The sequence below is a fragment of the Quercus robur genome, chromosome 7, assembly GCF_932294415.1.
Source record: "Quercus robur chromosome 7, dhQueRobu3.1, whole genome shotgun sequence".
In the NCBI taxonomy this organism is placed as follows: domain Eukaryota; kingdom Viridiplantae; phylum Streptophyta; class Magnoliopsida; order Fagales; family Fagaceae; genus Quercus; species Quercus robur.
The window spans coordinates 8,267,152-8,286,962 of NC_065540.1; the positions used below are offsets into that span (position 1 = coordinate 8,267,152).

Consider the following 19,811-nt stretch of genomic DNA (forward strand, 5'->3'; position numbering starts at 1 on the left):
GTGAAACTCGAGTCTTACAAACTCGAGTTCCACATCAATTTTCTTCCACATCAGCTCCCACCACTTACAAATTGAGACTTAAAAACTTGAGTTTTATCTTGGAACTCGAGTTTTAGACACTCGAGATGCTAGTTTACAACATTATTTTGAAACATGACAACTAACTAAATTTTTTAATATTTAATGTTATTTGGAAAAAAAATTCAAATGCTCATCAAAACCACCTTATGTTTTATGTATTATTATAATGAATAAAAATTTTCCGTCCTACCTTGACATTGTGTTTGGTTTTGAGTGAAATCTAGGTGGATGAAAAAGTGAGGAGAAAAAAAGTTCCATGTTTAGTAAGAGTGAAATTATGTAGAGAAAGTGGTGGGGTCAGCTGGGTTTGGCTCGATGTAAAATGTTTTCTAAGCATAAAATTTGTTCTGGTGAAAATATTTCTTGAAAATGAAAATATTTTCAATTGTTTGGCTGTGTTCTAGAAAATACGCTAGAAAATGGTTTCTAGTGTTTGGTTTGCACGTAAAATGGTACCGAAAAATATGTATAATCCAACAAATATGCCGAACGGTTTGTGTGTGTGTGTGTAAAATGGTTGTAGGGAAAATAAAAGTGTAAAGTAATTTACACTCCCACCCCCTCTATTTTACGGTCAAACGGAAATTGATTTCAGTTCAATCGTATTTTATGGTCCACACAAAACACTTTGTTGGGTATAAATGAATTCTGTATATGTTTTTCACCCGAAACAAACACAGTTTAAGTGTTTTCTTGGTCCCCCCATATTCTTTGAAGAGAGAACGTCCAAATAACTTGGGTGGAAATGCGTAGTTAAGTCAAAACACTTCCACACCTTTCGGCCTTTCACGGTTACCTTTTTTTTCTTTTCTTTTTTATTCTACCAACAGTCACTTACCATTTTGTCATATTACAACCCTTCTTTAGTAAATTTATACAACATATGGTGACTTTTTTTCTTTCTATCCTATGACTTTTCTATTATTCCAACATTTTCCATTTTTCCAGCCAAATAAAGCCAAGGTATCGCTTTATGCTTCAATAATCATAGACTCTCGCACTTTTTTTTTTCTTCCTTGTAAAGTAACCAAATTTAAAATTTAAAAAACAAAAACAATACATGACATTTAGTAATAGGTAAAGAAATTTAAAATTTAAAAAGCAAAAATAATACATGACATTTAGTAATAGGTAAAGAACAAAGTAGATTACTGAACAGGGAACATTGAATTTTTATTCCTAGTTATACTTACTTTTTTTATTTTTTTATACAAGATAGAATTGCTACTCTAGTCTAATTTAAGTATATATGTGTGTGAAATTCTCTCCTGAAGACTTGAACCCCAGTCTTTGCCCCCCACACCTCACAAGTATTTATACTTGTGGAGTGACCATCGCACTAAAGGTGCATGGTGGTAGTTATACTTACTAATAAATGCATAATGCTTCTATTATGGTGACATAAACAGAGAAAATGAAAAATTAATTATTTATAGTAGTCATGGGGGATATGATTTTGTTGTGTAGACTAGACTAGAACCCATTAAGAGCTTTATAGCTTAAATAATTGGCACTTCCATGTGTTTCATGTTTCTAATAAAGATATTTTTAAGTTCGAATTCCCTTTATTGTAATTATTAAAGATCCATGTTAACGGGTGCCTTTAAGACAATTGTTAACATTTTTCTTGTTAATAAACCATATTATGAAAGTTTTTAACACTACTTTCATGAGAAATATAAAAAATTATTAAAAAATTCATTTATTTTTATCACTTTCTCATCAAAATGTATCTAAAAATAGTTTCTAAACTAAGTATCTAAAAAGTAAAAATTGTTTCTCATCAAATGTATCTAAAACAGGGTTCAAAACTAACTAATCATTTCCCATTATATCAATTTATTAACTATTAAAAAAATCAATTATTTTTATCATTTTCTCGTCAAAATGTATCTAAAAATAGTTTCTAAACTAAGTATCTAAAAAGTAAAAAATAGTTTCTCATCAAATGTATCTAAAACAAGGTTCTAAACTAACTAATCATTTGTTCCTCCAAAAAAAAAAAAAAAACTAATCATTTCCCATTATATCAATTTATTAAAAAAGAAAAAGAAAAAGAAAAAGAAAAAAGAAAAAGACTAGAGTTGAACCCCACTAGCATTTGAGGTCTTGTAGGCATGAAACAGCCCGTTGTGAAGTTTTAAAAGCTCTTGCGGGTAGCGACCCAAGAGTCAAACCACAGATAGAGTTGTCTTATATAGCTCACCGCACTGCTATTCTCAGCTCAGAGGAAAATCAACAGACACAGAGAACATGGATCAGGGTTTACTTCTCCACGCTCTAATTCCCTCATCAACCTCAGTGAGTACTCTTCTCTCAAAACCAATCTATCCCAAATCCCCGAAATCCCATCTCTGATCCATAGATTTTCTAACCATTTTTCATTTCTGTACACGTTTGGGTCATCAGGTTGCTATCTTAGCCGCATTCTTTACATACTTGGCCATTGTTGGACCTATTTTACCTGGAAAAGTAGTTCCCGGTGTAATCTTACAGGACGGTTCCCGTCTTCATTATCGCTGCAATGGTCCGTCTATATATTTATGTGTGTTTGGTTCAGTGAATTTCATTTTCTTTTCTTTGAGAATTTAGTATTCAATTTTGTTGTTTATGTTTGTGCATTAAAAGGTTTGCTATCACTTCTTCTGCTGGTTGCACTTCTGGGGATGACTGCTAAGATGGATTACATATCACCCACTGTATGTGTTTATTGCTTTCAGTTGTTTTTATTATTTTTGTTTTCCCTTTAATACAATTAAGGCTAAGTGTATTAGGAACAGGACAAAACTTAGGTACAGTTCCTTAGGTGCTGTATCTTATATTCTCCAATTAAATTCGACCTTGGCCGCTTTACCCAATGGGCCCATAGTTGGATTTTGTTGTCCTTGGGGAGGATAATACCTTTTGTGCTGTATTGGTCAATGCAATCACGTGGCTGAATGTAATTGGGCAACCTAAAGTACAACACTTAAAGAACTGTACCTAAGTTTTGCACTTAGGATTGTAAGTATTTGAATAAGCTCTAGAACACGAAGTTGAATTACCAAACTTCCCATAATGGGCAGAAATTCTAAAAATATTGTGTCATATCAGAAATTGTTGTAGAGATCTAAATAAAGTTGAGATATAGCAGAAAAAATGGATTTCTTATACTATTATGGTCTGGTACTGATTTGGAGATTCATAGCCGCCCGAAGCCTATGCTGGACAATCAAAGGCATTATGTGTCTTGGGCGTATCCTACTTCAAAACATTAACAGGGGTTTTGTAAAGTGTATTTTTGAATGCTTTCACAGGGGTTTGTTTTGTTTCTTTCTTCTCCTGTGGTGCCAATTAAACATATGTGGAGATTAAGCAATGCAATTCTTGACATACTGCACATGTGGGTTTTAACATTTAACAATGCGTGCAGGTGATTTCAGACAGAGGGCTTGAGCTGCTATCAGCAACCTTTGTGTTAAGTTGTATTGTAAGTTACAATTAATATTTTTGTACTTATTGATTATTTGGAATTTAAATTTGTTCAATTTCAACTGTAGCACTAAATTATGCATCTAAAGTGGTGATGTGCGTGCTGACATTTATGCTTTTGCATTATTCTCCAAATGATTGAAGATTTTAAAGATTCAAATGTGATAAACTTTTTGTAAAGTTGTTACTTAGATGTTCAACTGTGTTGGTTTGGTTCTCATGCGGAAGAGTTCATATATATGGAGCCATTACAACAACACAGAATATGTTAGAAATCCAGTGGTTCCTAATGGGGGTGGATGGGAATTGTGGGGGAATGTATGAGAATTGTATGGAAATTGACTTAATTCGAGGTAGTCACCCTCCATAGAGAAATATTAAGAGAGAGAGGAAATGCACTAAGCAATTGGTTTATTCTTCAATATCCAATGTTGAATTACAATTATGTATTTATAGGAGACTAGCTCTAATCTCATTGGCCCAAATGGCCTAAGGTAATTGGCTAGTTAATTGAACATGTGTTCTAAGAATTAAGTCATGTGTTAATTGAGCTACATGTGCTCAATTTCTAACTAACTCATCATAATCTCAACTAACTAACTAACTAAAGGGATTACAAGACATATGACATAATTTGGAGTTCCTATCAGAATATCAATCCCGAAGTTACACTTATGATTTGAATCCAATTTGAATGTGGGAAATCCCTTTGGCACTTGAATCTATATGGTGCCAAAAAATGAAGAAGCAGTTAATCATAAAAATATTTGTAGTCATTGCTAGACAGAAGGTCAGCAGCAATCCATTAAATTCTGAAGAGTACCTATATTAGAGATTTAAAAATTCACTGGATGATTTGAATTTTGAAGATATTTTTTGGGGGGTGGGGGAGTTGGTCTAGGAATTCTTTTGTTTTTTCATCTTTCAGCATTCAGGATTTCTCTCTATATTTTGTTTCCGAACTAAAGTAGTTCATGTTATGGAAAGAATTGGGCAACACCATTTAGCTATAAAGCTCTTGGCGTTTTAATATGATAGGATTTAAACCTTATTTTCCTTTTACACTATATTCCATAATTCAATCTTTTGCAATAAGTTACAGATTTTTCTTTCTTTCTGATCAGCTCATGTATTTTCTCACTGTTCTTGTTTTCTAATGTTAGGTGACCTTGGCACTGTATGCTGCTGGCTGCAAGTCAAGAAATCAGGGTTCTTCACTGAAACCTCATCTCACGGGGAACCTAATTCATGACTGGTATTTGGGAAATCCCTAATATTTTATTCGAAGTAATATCAAAACAGGTTCGAGGACTTCTGTTTTCACAGGAAATAGAATTTGGGCTACTATTTACATTAATATTTTCCTGCCCATCCTTTTAGGTTTCTCCAGGTAAGAGCCTTTTAGCTCAATTGGTATTTCCTGGTGTTCCAATAGAGACATCAAAGATTCAAATCCCCCTCCCCCATTGTAACTACTGAATCTTTGAAAAAAAAAAAAAGATTTCTTTTATCCACAGTGAAAGGGGAAGCTGCATATTACTAAAATAGAAGAACTAATTTTATGGCAAGCTAAACCTACAAAACTCATATGCTCTTATCCAATCCCAAGCTATAGTTTACTCTACATGGTGAAACGATCTAATAACTCCCTGGTCAACGTCAAATTTTTTTTTTTGATAAGTAATTAAATTCATTATAAAAAGCATGAAAGGAGCACAACTCTAGTACATAGGAAGAATACAAAGGAAAACCGCAAGCAAGAAGAAAGAAAAATAATGTAAAGTACAATAAAGGTTAATGAAAGGTATTTAGGAACTCTAGAAAATCCATAGTAGAAAATGGATGAGAAGCAGAAATCCATTCAAATAATATTGTAAAAAATAAGAATTTCAGCTTCTTTGAATGTAGCTCTTTCCTCTCTAAACAATGATATTTTCACTCTCCAAAGGCATTACATTAAACATAGATGTGCAGCTTTCCAAATTCCTCCATTACTTTTCTTACCCAAATGTCCCTTCCAACATGATAACACCTCTATCACAAAGTAAGGCATTGTCTGATGAACACCAAACAAGCAAAAAACCAAAGACCAAAATTTCTGAGCCAACACATATTGGAGAAAGAGAGGAGCCATACTCTCTCCATGCCTTTTGGTCACAAAGCACCAGTCCATAATAAGTATCTCCTGCTTTCTTGAATTATCCGTGGTCATAGTCTTCCTTAATGCAACACACCATGCGAGAAAGCCACCCTAGCGGAACACAAACTTTCTGAATGCTTTGCCAAGGAAAATAGTTTCCTCCTCCTCTTAATGCCTTTTAGTAGCTCTTCACCTAGAAGCCATGATTTTTCAAAGGGATCCATACCAATTCATATTCCTCCCCATGTTGAATCTTTGTAGTGTATATGTCATCTAGTAATTGTACCATACTGTCATAGAATCTAGTTCCCAATCATTCACTTCTCTGATGCAACAAAGATTGTTGTCATCAATGATGAAAGATAAAGTATATATTTTTCTATTTTGTTGTCATTAATGATGAAGGATTAAGTGTCCATGCTTCATTACTTGGAGAACATGTTTTGAGGAATTATCTTGATATTGCTTCCCTTTATGTCATTTAATAGGTGGTTTGGAATTCAGCTTAATCCTCAGTGTATGGGCATTGACCTCAAGTATGTGATCTGGTTCTCATTTTTTCTGGGCATATTCTTCTGTGTCAATGAATACAAATCTTATTATATAGCTATGAATTTGAGTTTTGTAATGACTTCTATTCTGCACATACAATGGTTCTCTATTTTTCCTGTTACACATCGATTGGGCCTTTTCTCATTTCTTGCCCACCTGGCAATTGGCATGTTATTTTACTTTCTTAACCAGTTCATAATAACATTTCAATTTATCCCCTTGTCAACATCATGAGTGGGATGGCTTAATTTATCTGGCATTCTTATCATTACTCGTTAGATTAACATTTTGGGGTATTGATGAACCTCAGGACATAATTAAATCTGACATTGTTATAATTTCTAGTGGACATAATTATTTTAACACGATGGAACTCTCCTGTAGATTTTTCTTTGTTAGAGCTGGAATGATGGGCTGGCTAATTATCAACCTATCAGTTCTTGCAAGAAGTATTCAGGATGCTACCCTGAGCCGATCTATGATTCTTTACCAGCTTTTCTGTGTGGTAATCTGGTGATGCTAAGTAATCCTTTTATTAATATTTTCTCAGATCTTTTTATTTAGGTGTCATTTGTTATTGCTGAATATTCTGTCCACTTTTTTTCTTTTTTTCCCAGTTATACATTCTGGACTACTTTTTTTATGAGGAATACATGACCTCGACGTAAGTGCAGTACCATGTCTTTGCAGCAGAATCATTCCACAATCTAGTTTTCTCCCATGTCAAAATTTGGTTTTGCATTCATCCTGAAGCATCTTTTGTTCACTATAATTTGTCTTCAGCTCTTCTTTCTTCCTCTAACTGTAATATGCCCTACATTAATCTGATGATATATTAAAAGCAGGAATTGCCATGCTTGACTGTGGTTTCTAGTACCGGTGTTGATCTAGGTATTGGCAGGCCTTGGGCAAGTAGATATTGACTAAAATCCAAAACTGGCCGATTTGGTGTGTTACAAAACAGTAATTCATGAACAATCCAAAAAGAAAAGACAACATAAAATAGATTATAGGGAACACCCATTTCCTGAAAAGAATAAAAGAGCAGATATTTTTGAAGAAGTTCAATAGAGGCATTGCAACGCTGAGCCATGTGAAGGTTCACCTGGGTTCAGCCCTAAGTTTAGATCCCTTAAAATTTGATGAAGCCTGGTATAAGCCCAAGACGTTCGCCTAAGTTCTGATGCTCTGGCCAAGTTCATGCCAGCATTAAATTTTCCCATTTAAATGCTGTCATATATGTAATCTTTTATATAACAATTGAAAAGGTCAATCAGAGCTAAACATAAATCTGTTGTGTGACAAAAAATTCTATTACCTATCAAAAACAAAGAATTCTAATTGATTAGCATTGACATTTTCTTGTATGGCAATAAAAATCACTGTCTTTTACATAATAAAATACTCTAAAATGGCTGGTCCAGACTTTGGCAAGTCTAAGACAATCCAATTTATACTGTTGAAGTTTGTGCCTGAAATCTAACCCCTAGCTCATCCCTCACCTTTTTTGCACTGAAGGTCACCTTATATATATATGGTGAATATGTGCAGTAAACAAAGCGCATCCCAAGGTAAAATATAATTTAGTTTTCCTATTAAGCTGCTGAAACTTTGTGAAGAAATGAGTGTGAGTTGAACGAAATGGCAATATGAGGAGCTGAGAGGTCTTCAATTAGGTTAAGTTCCCAAAAACTGCATATCAATGCACATATGGTACCACTATTCTCTTTGCTGACATGTCCGGAAAGTTCTAGTAGATATTTTTCCAGAAGTTGAAAGACCAAATTTGTTTTAAATAACCTAGTATTTACCTTTAAAAATTAACTAATTTAAGTACCAACATAATGTCTAAAAGCCAATATTGAAATCTTACTTCAGCTCCTGATTTGCATCCATAGCAGTTCATGTATAATTCACTTCATATTTTTTTACCTTCACATATGCGTTTGTCTTTTACAGATGGGACATAATTGCTGAAAGGTTGGGCTTCATGTTGGTATTTGGAGATCTAGTGTGGATCCCTTTCGGTTTTAGTGTTCAGGCAAGTTACCATGATCTAAAGTTTAGATATATGAGAGGTTGTTTCAGTTTCTCTGTGCACACAGGCGTGATGCACTGCATAGTAGTTCTTAATTGCTTGGTTAAACTAGTGATTTTGAATTCAGAGTGTTGACCATTATTAAAGACTATATAATACAAGACAGGCTGAGCCCGAGTTCTACGTAAGATAGAAAATGGTTCCATTTCCAAGTAGTGTTCAAACCCTTACCTAGGTATTTTCACACTGCATTATTGTCACCACTTCAATGTCTAAGTCCTATCCAACTATTGTCAATCATCACAGCATTAAACATTCTAGCATTCAGTTGGCAGTTGTAGGTGTTCTCTCTTGCCATGTATACAATATATTAGTACTGGAATTGTACTTAAATGTTTAAGAGTCTTTCAATGTTTTATGCTTCCCAGCATTTTCCCAGTAAGACTAATGCTTTTTTAACAGCCTCTTTATTGTTATTTTACTTCTTCTTCTTCTTTTTTATTTTATATTTTTATAATAATTGTTAGTGCTCCTTAGAACCATGTCTTTTCATTCTTTTCAATGTGTTTTTTTTTCCCGGTTCTTTGTGCTAGATCACCAATGATAAATCCCTACACCCTAAGAAGTATAACTTTATTTTTACTCCTATGCATGCTTCACGGACACAACCACACACAGTCACAATTTTGTCAGATGCACTTGAAATTGTGAAAATTATTTAAATATTGATTATAGTTTGTATAACCAATAATCTTTGATTTTGTAGGGTTGGTGGCTTTTGAATAACAAGCCAGAGCTTACAACAGCTTCTGTAATAGCAAATTGCTTTGTATTTCTGATTGGGTAACTTTGTTTCGATTTATTCTAGGTACTTGGAAATTCTTACCTAATTTTTTTTAAGAACAATTAGTAAAAATGCACTCCTTGCAACTGGGCAGGTATATGGTATTTAGGGGAGCTAACAAGCAGAAACATGTATTTAAAAAGAATCCCAAAGCACCTATATGGGGTAGGCCTCCGAAGGTCATTGGTGGGAAGTTGCTTGCTTCTGGTTTTTGGTAAGACTGCTGTTCAAATCTCTTATCATCATCATCATGTTTGTTTCTTCCTATCATCAATCATTTCAATTAATAGGAATGAAAATAATAAATGAGACATTATTTGAATGATTTGATGCATTTGTAAATTTTAGTAATCACAATTTGTAAATGGGGACAACAAGGATGGAGAAGCGGACTGATGAAGTCTGGTATCTGATCTATCATTTAGCATTATTTATAATCAGTCTGCTGAGCAATGTTTGAAATAATAAGGCGGATAGGACCTGAAATCGTTTGCATCATAAACTGGTAGGAGGAGCATCTGCTGGAATGTGAAATGACCTGATAATGGAGCCTTGTTGTAGGCCTATATTTAAGTGGAGGATTTTCTATTCATTGTTTCTGATTGTGACTCTTATCCATCTGTGAAAATCATGATAAATCATTTCAACCTTCCATTCCCATCTCCTTAAAATTGTTATGGACGTTATTAATGATGCTTCATCTCTTTAAAGGTCTTAACACTGTAATTATTTTGTTAAAGGGGAATTGCAAGGCACTGTAATTACCTTGGGGACTTGCTGCTTGCTCTGTCCTTCAGTTTACCTTGTGGAATAAGGTACCTTCCTGATTTCTCAATGCTGTGTTTCCTTAGTAAGAATTTCCATACTGAAAATTCTCTCATTTTGCAGTTCCCCAATTCCATACTTTTACCCCATTTATCTCCTTATTCTGCTAATTTGGAGAGAAAGGAGGGATGAAGCTCGCTGTGCCACGAAGTATAAAGAAGTCTGGGCAGAATATTGTAAACTTGTTCCATGGAGAATATTACCTTACTTCTATTAGTAACTAGGCTCCACATTTGCCAAGTGACATGTTGTTGTATCCCAAGGCCAAATGGCAAATAATTCTGAAGTAGTTGAAGAAGTTTGAATTTGAATAGAATTCTAATAAAATTATGTAGTAGATTAGGATGAGGATTAGGATTTAATTTCAATTTGTATTTAAATTTAAGTAGGAGTTGGGTCCTATGTTTTAGGACTTGGTTGTGATGAAGCTTGTCTCCTCACTAATATTTATGTACGTAGGAATTATGAATGAAGGAAGGAGAAAATTAACCAAAAAAATGTCTATTTCCTCTCTCAAGTTTAGGAGATTAGTCATCTCAAATTAACTACATTATCTTTCAATTATCCCAGTTCACAACATTTGGTATCAAAGCCAACAGATCCATCTAATTTCTTGAAAAAAAAAAATTCAGTCGTGTCATCCCACACTATCATACTGTCCTCTCATCTACAACCCAAGGCAAACAACAGCCACCATAGTTCCAGGCAGCCGCTGCAACACCCAAAAAAAAAGAAAAAAAAAAAAAGCCACATCTATCTATCAAGTGTGTCAATCCCAGCAAACAAAGAATGGAGAGCATGTCAGAGATTGCCAACCGAATGTTAGATATTACCAAGGACATGTCCAAAAGCATAGCAAGGATGGAAGCAAAGATGCAAGATTCCTGGGATCAAATGATAGAGGTCTTAGATAAACAATCCAATGTACTTTTGGAACTCAAAGAACAATCAAAAGATCAAGGATCTCATGAAATTTCAGAAAATCAAAGTGAAGTGCTCCAAGCATCACCAACAATTCAAGAAAGTAATATGTTGGAGGGTGCACTTTCTACAAAAATTGAGTTTGAAGATCAAAGGTTCAATGAAGTGGAAAAGATTGACCAAAGGGATCTTTTCATGAATTCAAATGAGTCGATCTCAATCCCACATATTGAATTTGTCATTCTCAATGAGTTCAAGGGAATGAGAAGCAAGATATTTTTGTTTCTAGTGCTCACAAAAATGGTTAAAGAATTGGTGCAAGTCTCCATGGTCATAATTTTCCTTCAACACTTCAAAATCCGAGGCCGAGTATTCTCCAATCAATGTGAGCAAGGGTTAATTTCTATGTTGCCGAATCTTGAGGACAAGATTCATCTGAAGGGGAAGGGAATGTTGTGTCCCAAGGCCAAATGGCAAATAATTCTGAAGTAGTTGAAGAAGTTTGAATTTGAATAGAATTCTAATAAAATTATGTAGTAGATTAGGATGAGGATTAGGATTTAATTTCAATTTGTATTTAAATTTAAGTAGGAGTTGGATCCTATGTTTTAGGACTTGGTTGTGATGAAGCTTATCTCCTCACTAATATTTATGTACATAGGAATTATGAATGAAGGAATGAGAAAATTAACCAAAAAATGTCTATTTCCTCTCTCAAGTTCAAGAGATTAGTCATCTCGAATTGACTACACTATCTTTCAATTATCCCAGTTCACTACCATTGTCTAGTTTTTCCCAAGTTGGAATCCCTCTTCCTCACTTGTAAGCCAAAAAAAAAAAAAAAAAAGGACTGCATTTATTGAACATGACCAAGTATAGCTGCTAGAGACCTCTTGCATGTTCTCTCTCTCTCTCTCTCTCTCTCTCTTTGAATAAGTAGTTCTTAATGGTCTGTTTAGATTGAGGGGAAGGAAGGGGGAGTAGCATAGAATAGAATTGGCAAAAAATTAACTTATTTTCAGCTTACTTTACTTTACTCCCTTTCTTTCCCTCCTCAATCCAAACGGCTATAGGTGAGAGAGAGAGAGAGAGAGAGAAAAGGAGGAGGAGGAGATTCAAATCAATAGCATTTGCTTCATGAGGCATGGTCCTTTGTTGATTGAGCTACCCCTTGGAATTAGACCCCATGAATTCTTGTACTCACTATATATTTTTATCATTTGTTGAAGCAGTTTTTTGTACCATTAGTAAACTACGTGAATTCTTTTTGGATTAATGTTTTTTTTCTTAAACACAATAGATCCTTGTTATATTGTTTATGTTTTTTGCTGGGTAAGAAGAAAACATCCAAATGGGAACATGTTCCCCACAATCTCCTGCCTATTATCAGACAATTTCTTGGCTTTGGAATTTGGATGCTTACGTTGCGGATTCCTGACTTATTCTTGTAGTAATAATTAATACCATTAGAATTTCCAAACATAATAATTAATTCCATTACTCTTATTTCAGGCGATCTAGAATCTTTAAATAAAGATAGCTTGTCTGAAAAGTTATCTTCTTGTTAGACTAGGTCTAAATAGGTTTTAAAAATCTTCTTCTGTTCCAACGACTGGCATCCACGCCCTTTAGGTGTTTTTTTTTTTGCCTTGATGACTAGATGGACCGCAGATCAACTGGTCACTATTGGTTGACTTCCTAAGTCAATACACACTAAGTCCGTTTGAATACAACTTATTTTTACTGAAATTGAAAACTGAAAATACTGTAAAAATACTGTAGTAAAATAATTTTTAAATATGTGTATACTGTGGGACCCTTTTTTTTTTCTGATGAACAGTGCACAAACAGTAGTGAACAGTGCACAAACAGTGCCATTGATGTGCACTGTTGGATCCAGAATGGTCAACAACTACGGCTGGGAAAAAAGAAAAAAAAAAAAGAAAAACGCGCAAATAAGAAAACGCAGATGCGCAAACGTGAATCCAAACACAATTAACCACTTATATAAATTATTTTTAGAAATTTTTGCTAGATCCGATTAGTTTATAAACTATTGGTTAAATTCCACTAAACTCCCTGAGGTTTGGGCTAATATTATTTAAGTCCAAGACTTTTAAAAAATGACCAATTTGGTCCTTAAAAGACAATTTTATCCCTAACTAGCCAAACCCTTCTCATCTCAGTCCCAAATCCTTCTCTCTCTCTCTCTCTCTGACCTCTGGCTCCCTCTCTCTCTCTCAGCCACACCGACAGCGGCTCCCTCTCTCTCACCCATACCCATGATGGCTGAAGACTCCTTCTTTCATGGCCGAAACCTATTTTTTCCACTACCATCTTCCACTTTCTTCTTAAATCAGTGCCATGGAGACATTTGACTAGGGATTTTCGAGATTCACATCACCACCACTGCTATTGTTCCATGCCAACAGCTCTGATCTAGTGCAAAACGTGCTTAGGTCTTCGTTTTTGGGTTTGTATCTCTATTTCTGGATTTGGGTCTTTGTTTGTGTTCGAGTTTGTGTGTCAAATGTCAAGAGAACGTTTGACAAGACCCACGAGCTCCGCCACCACCATCGGTGACACCAACACCGATGGCCGTCAATCTCTATCCTCTTTCTCTGTTCTAATTTTTTTTTTTTCTCTTTTGGTTTGGTTCTTTGTTTGTTTGGGTCTTGGTCAATTTACGGATTGGGTTTTCTTTTGTAATATAAGGATTTGGTAATTTTTTATTTGGGTTTGAAATGGGGTTTGGGTATGATCATTTGCAGATTTGTGGGTATTTTTTGATTTAGGGTTTGTCTCAAAATGGTTCTAATTGGTGATTTTGTTAATGTGTGCATATGAATCTGTGTAGGATTGGTAATCTAGGATGATTTTTGGGGTTTTCAAGTTTTGGAATTTGTATGGCTAAGTGTGTATGTTTGTGTTCTATGAGATGGTGCATCTGTGTAGTGTGATTTGTGCTCAAATCTATGCTCATGTTAGTGCATTCACAGTGAATGGAAGAGAGGATATGAGACGAGAAGGAGAAGAGTGAATAGTGCTAAATGGAGTTAGGGATTAAATTGTCTTTTAAGAACTAAATTGGTCGTTTTTTAAAAGTCTTGGACTTAATTGGTATTAGCCCAAACCTCACGGGGGGTTTAGTGGAATTTATCCTAAACTATTTTTAGAAACTTTTGATGTGAAAAGAAAAAAATTACTAACTTTTTGGACAGTTTTTTATATTTCTTATGAAAATGATATTAAAACATTTTAAAAATAATCAATTAGTAAATGCTTTAAGGACATCCATTAAAATCCTAATCATTTAAAGTCTAGTTAACATGTGTTCTTAATATATTTATTATTGGATTATTTAAAAAAAAAAATTGATATCACTTTTATATAAAATATTAAAAAAAAATTACTCAAAAAGTAATTACTTTTCTTTTTCTTTTACTATAAAAAGTTTATAAAAATATTTCTTAAAATAGTATCAGCTTGTGTTCACTTTTTTAGGAATAACAAACACTTTTTGCACTGAATTCAAAAAAAATTTGAACTTAAACCCGTGTGAAATAAACATTACTCAATGATAAAGGGTAGGGAGTAGGGGGCCTAGCTACATTAATTGTTTTGATTCTTGACAATAGTAAACAAAGAAAATGATCACTGATCAGACTAGTCTAAAATGCGAGCCAACCTTTATTAAAAACTTTTTTTTTTTTTTTAGTGTGGTTGCTTGGTAGTTGAGGAAGCTCTTTCATTTGCTTTGTATTGCGTGATAGTCAAATGCAGAGACAAAATGAGTAAAGGAGGTGGTGGGGTACACATTTTATCATCCTTTGTCTCTTTAATTTTTTTTTATATATATATATCTATAATTTATTTATCGTCCTTATCATTCAGGAAAAAAAGATAAAGTCACTCACACCTCTTTCACTATGCTTTGTGTACACATTGTGAAGCAAAAGAAGCAACAGAGAGAGAGAGAGAGGCCCTTGATGGCGTAGTTAGAAGAAAAAGACGGAAAAAATATCAAAGCTTTGATAGCTGCCTGTACAATTGAGTGGTCCCATTGAAAATATGATAGAGAGTGGGAGAGGATGTGGTTGTATTGACCTATGGATAGTTGAGAGTGTAGTTCTAGCATACTTCTCAAATAATTGCTGTACCTGATTTGTGTACAAAATTTCTGTCATTCCACTGCAAAATAATGATATTGGTTTTGGCTTAAATATACTGACAGATACTTCTTAAAATTTGGCCGACGAGCTATTTTAGTTTAAGATAATAATAGCACTTAGTTTTTAGCGGACTTAAACCGATGGCTTTCAAGTGTTTTAGCCACTAAAATGTCGGGGAGATAACACCTTGAGAAAATTTTAATTGATACTTTACTTAATCCAAGAGGTTAAGTCAATGAGTTCGGACTTAGTTACGTTATTAATTTCCCAACTTCTTTATTTTGTGAGACTATCACTAACATGTGTATATCCAATATAAAAAATATCAAAGTTTGTTAAAAGCTAAAAGAGATCACTTTAAATTTTAGATACTAAAATCACTCATAGGCTAATATTTAGGGACAAAAAATGTATTCTAGCCATAGATCTTTATAGGGTAAATTACAAATTACACCCCTAAAGTTTGGATATGTTTGGATTTTACACTCTAAAATTTTAGAATCTGGATTTTATCTCTTGAAGTTTGGAATTTGTTTGAATTTTACACGTTAAAGTTTCAGAATCTAGATTTTACCCCTTGAAGTTTGGAGGTGTTTGGATTTTACACCCTAACATTTCACAATTTAAATTTCACCCCCTAAATTTTAGATTGTTTGGATTTTACACCTCTAAAGTTTGAGGGTGTTTAGATTTTACACCCTAAAGTTTCAGAATTTGAGGGTGTAAAATTCAAACACCTCCAAAGTTTAAGGGGATAAAATCCAAATTTTGAAATGACAAAGTGTAAAATCCAAACACTCCCAAATTTCAAAGGGTAAATTCCAAATTTTGAAATTTCAGGGTATAAAATTCAAATACTTCCAAACTTTAGGGGTGTAATTTGGTACAATAAAGAACTTTAAGGTATACAAATATAGTTCATCTGGCCCAATCCGACTCATAGGCAAGGCCACTCTTTCTTAGGCCATTGCCTAAAGCTCCCACTTAGAAAAAGACTCCAAAATATTAGTTAAGTAATTAATTTTATTAAATATAATAAAAATAACCTAGTATTGATAAGGCTATATGTTTGGTTTCCCACTCCAAGAAAGTCTCAAAATTGTGGATCAAAATCCAACCAAATTGAAATCCTACCCTGTTCACACAAAAAAAAAAAAAAAAAAAAAAAAGTGTATCGAATTATCACTGATAATCAATTTCCAATAATGATTTGAGAATTAATTTTTGTAAGTTTCCCAAGGAGTGGATTGTCAACATTTGTCATCCAATCTACTAGAAGACTAGTTGGCTAAACATTGGAAAAAAAAATCTATATATATATATATATATATATCAAAATCAAAATTGTAAATTTTTTTTTACGAGGAATATTAAAAAAAAACAATATTTATATGACATCTCACAAATTAATCAACAATTAATTTAAAAGAGTTAGAAGATAATAAAATAATATAATGCAAATCATAGTGATGGTCAAACATATAGTATAACCATTCTTGATCATATAAAAAAAAGGACTAAATTCTTTTTCAATACAAGTATCATTTATAACAGACGTTTCTGCAAATGTATCGAGCCGACCTGGAGGCTGAATAAAAACTAGAGGTGCCGCCCAAGCAACTATATGACGTTCTCGTTATCTAATCTCCTGAGGCAAGTGGAAGATATTAAAAATGTACATAATTGATAGAAAATTACCTGGGTGAGCAATCACATAGGGATAAGAAGAAGAATAATATATATATATATATATATATACACACACACACAACCGTATTTATTCATGGACAATACAGGCCATATCGCATGATCGTCTGCAAATAAGGGCGTCACGCCGATTAAAAGTACATTTCATCCTTTTATAACCCATCCATGGCCCAAGCTCACGGACAATGCTAAGTCTTCAAAAAGGAGAAAAGCCATTTGGCAACTACAATAGTAATTTTTATGATTGGCTCACTTTAAGGTTGTTAAAATCAAGGTTTTATTTTGGATAAAAAAGAGGGTGTTCAAGATTGAACTGAAGATCGAAAGATTTTATGAAATATGAAAATTAGTTATGAATACATTGAATAGTATATATATAAATATATAAATATATATATAATACTAGCTTCGTCACACACGCTTTGCGAGTGTGATGAAGGTTTTTTTTTTTTTTTTTTTGGTCTAGTATCATAATTTTCCTTCTTTAAAAAAAAAATTTTGGATAAGTTTGTTTTGAAAATATGAATCAGTAGGAGAATGTCCTATTTTGTAAACATTTTAAGTAGAGTTAAAGAAATATTTTTACCAAGTTGTCCTTAAGTTTTTTCCCTTTGAAACTTAAAGTTTAGGAGTATTTCTAAACCACATAAAAGTCCAATTCAAACAAGAGAATTCTCTTATAAATAATATAAATAGTATAGAAATCCAAAGCTCAAAAATTATATTTTAGCATAAATAATTGTCATTAAATAATTCGAATGTATAACTCTAAAGGGAGCGCAGGATTTAGCTCAAAAGTCAGAAAATCAAAAGAATGAATAAATATTAAATTCTAAAATATAAATAAATAATCGGACATTTAAATTCTTCTTCCTATCATGTTTTCATTTTTTAAAATAATAATATTTATCTCAGCCATATACAAATCAAAATGTTAGATTCTCATTCAACTAAAATCTATAAAAAAAATTATGAGTTCATCGCAAATTTAAATTCTATCATGTTTTTTACTTGAAAAGTAAAAAGATTGATAAATACAGTATTATAAAATCAATGTCTAATTAAACACACAATGATATTTAATATTATTTAGTTTGTTAGTTAATTATTCCAAACATATTTTGTTTAGTTTTTATTGAGTTTAGATAATATAAATAAAAATAAAAACTTTTTTTAATGTAGATTATGATTTTGGTGTCCATTTTTCCATACAAGGCTCTCAAATCACACAAATTGACTCTACTCTCAATCTTTTTGAGTTCAATCTGTGTGAAATCCATGGACTCATTTCACACTGCTTGATTAAGATGTCGTCCTTTGCCATGTTCCACTGTCCTTTAATGTCCGTTCGGGAATTATTTGTTTCTGATAGCATATTTGTATAAAGTGAGACAAAAAACTAAAAACTAACTTATTTTGAAAAAATTGAAAATTAGATTATTTAGAATAAAGTTGAGACAAAAAGTAGTATGAGACCTGCAAACAGTGGATAATTTAAGCAAATGTTACTTCTAATTGGTTGCTAAATGCACACTCAGTATACTCATATTTGGCCATTGTAGTCACTCTTAGGCCCCTGAATTCATTTTACAACACTCTTCCATTGCACATTCGTTCAACATTGTGCTTGGTCAATCTCTACAATAATCCAGTCTCCATGGTCATCCTTAAGGCATCTATAAGGCATCCTTAAAGAGTTTTCATGAGTTTATTTTCCAACTCAAGTTGTCTTCAAGTTCCCACCTTGAGTTTGAAGGAGGATGCTAAAGACATCAAGCTTAATTGAAGCCAAAGCCCAAACTCAATCCTACTTGGTGTAGAAGTAAAGTATTCTCCTCATACTACAAGTCTAGTAACCATGGTTTAGTGTATGGTTAGTCCAAGGTTTAGCCTTCATCATATCAACATCCCTCATTGAGTTCATTGTAACATATAATTCAGTATAATGAAGATTTGGCCATCAAGAGCTTTCCTCCTTAGATGTAGGTTGTTAAGCTGAATTTTGTAATCCTTGCTCTCTCTCTCTCTCCATATATAAGAAGTTGTCATATTTTTGAGCTATCAGTGAAGCCAAAAAGTTTTTGTCCATGATAAGTTGAGTTTTCCAATAAAGATGGTGTTGGTGAGTTTGAGATATATAAAAATGGTGAGTGTGTGTGCCAAAAGTGAGGTGGATGGGCCGAGCCTCACTTGGGCTCACAATCTATTTGTAATATGGGTTTGGATTTCCTACTTTGGGTAATTCCTTATATAGAGACCCAACAGAGCTGCCTCTTCCTCTGAATTATGTTACTCTCCCTCTCTCTACTGTTACTATACTAGGCTGATACTTTCTCACTCCTACTCTTAGTTTCCTTTAGAACCTTTCAACAACCCGCTTTCTTCCTTAGCTTCTCATATTTATAGCCAAAAATTAGTGGGGAGTTATGATTACTTTTGTGGTTAGTGGAAAGGAGGTCCAATGTCATTAACCTTAAGTGGGTGTTTAGTTGGGAGTGGGGTGTGGTAAGAGTGACATCGGAATTGGTTCCCACCTCAGGAGGGATATTCGGCAGCGATACTTCCCCAAGTGATACCAAGTTGCCGGGATACAGCACTTCCGAGCATTCCTGCCCTCGTCTAATATGTGATTTGCCGAGCAACTCCCGAGCTGTGAACTAAGATGAGCATATATTACAATGGCTCGCTTAACGGGTTTTGGACCGGGCATAGTGACATGAGGCCCGGGTCCATGGCCTTAGCAGGCCCTAAGCCCATCTTCTGACAGGGGTGTCGGGACCATGGGCCACAGTGTAAAGCTAGGGTTCAAGGCCCAAATAGGCTTGGAGGTCCCGTGCCGTACAGTGAGCATTTGTGAGAGTAGATGGTGAGAAAAGTGTAAGAGAAATGGTGGAAATACAATGAAATATGCTCTAATACCAAGTTAGAACAAATAAATAGTTTGACATAATCTTTTATCACAATTTGATAATGAGATAGCCCTTATTTTTAAAGGTAAATATACGATAAGTTGTTCAACAAATCAACCATTCAAAATACAAACTTAAAATACAAATTTTA

The 19,811-nt window shown here is 33.7% G+C and overlaps 1 protein-coding gene across 1 annotated transcript; it reads left to right on the forward strand.

Annotated features, from left to right (window-relative positions):
- The first annotated feature begins 2,211 nt into the window (after positions 1–2,211).
- On the forward strand, positions 2,212–10,378 carry LOC126692046 (delta(14)-sterol reductase). Its single transcript, XM_050387460.1, has 13 exons — positions 2,212–2,382; positions 2,491–2,608; positions 2,710–2,780; positions 3,494–3,550; positions 4,716–4,807; positions 6,181–6,228; positions 6,629–6,749; positions 6,862–6,908; positions 8,204–8,285; positions 9,049–9,125; positions 9,221–9,340; positions 9,867–9,941; positions 10,015–10,378. Exons 1-13 carry the CDS (start codon positions 2,335–2,337, stop codon positions 10,166–10,168), a joined length of 1,110 nt encoding a protein of 369 aa, XP_050243417.1. The 5' UTR covers positions 2,212–2,334; the 3' UTR covers positions 10,169–10,378.
- Positions 10,379–19,811: the final 9,433 nt, after the last annotated feature.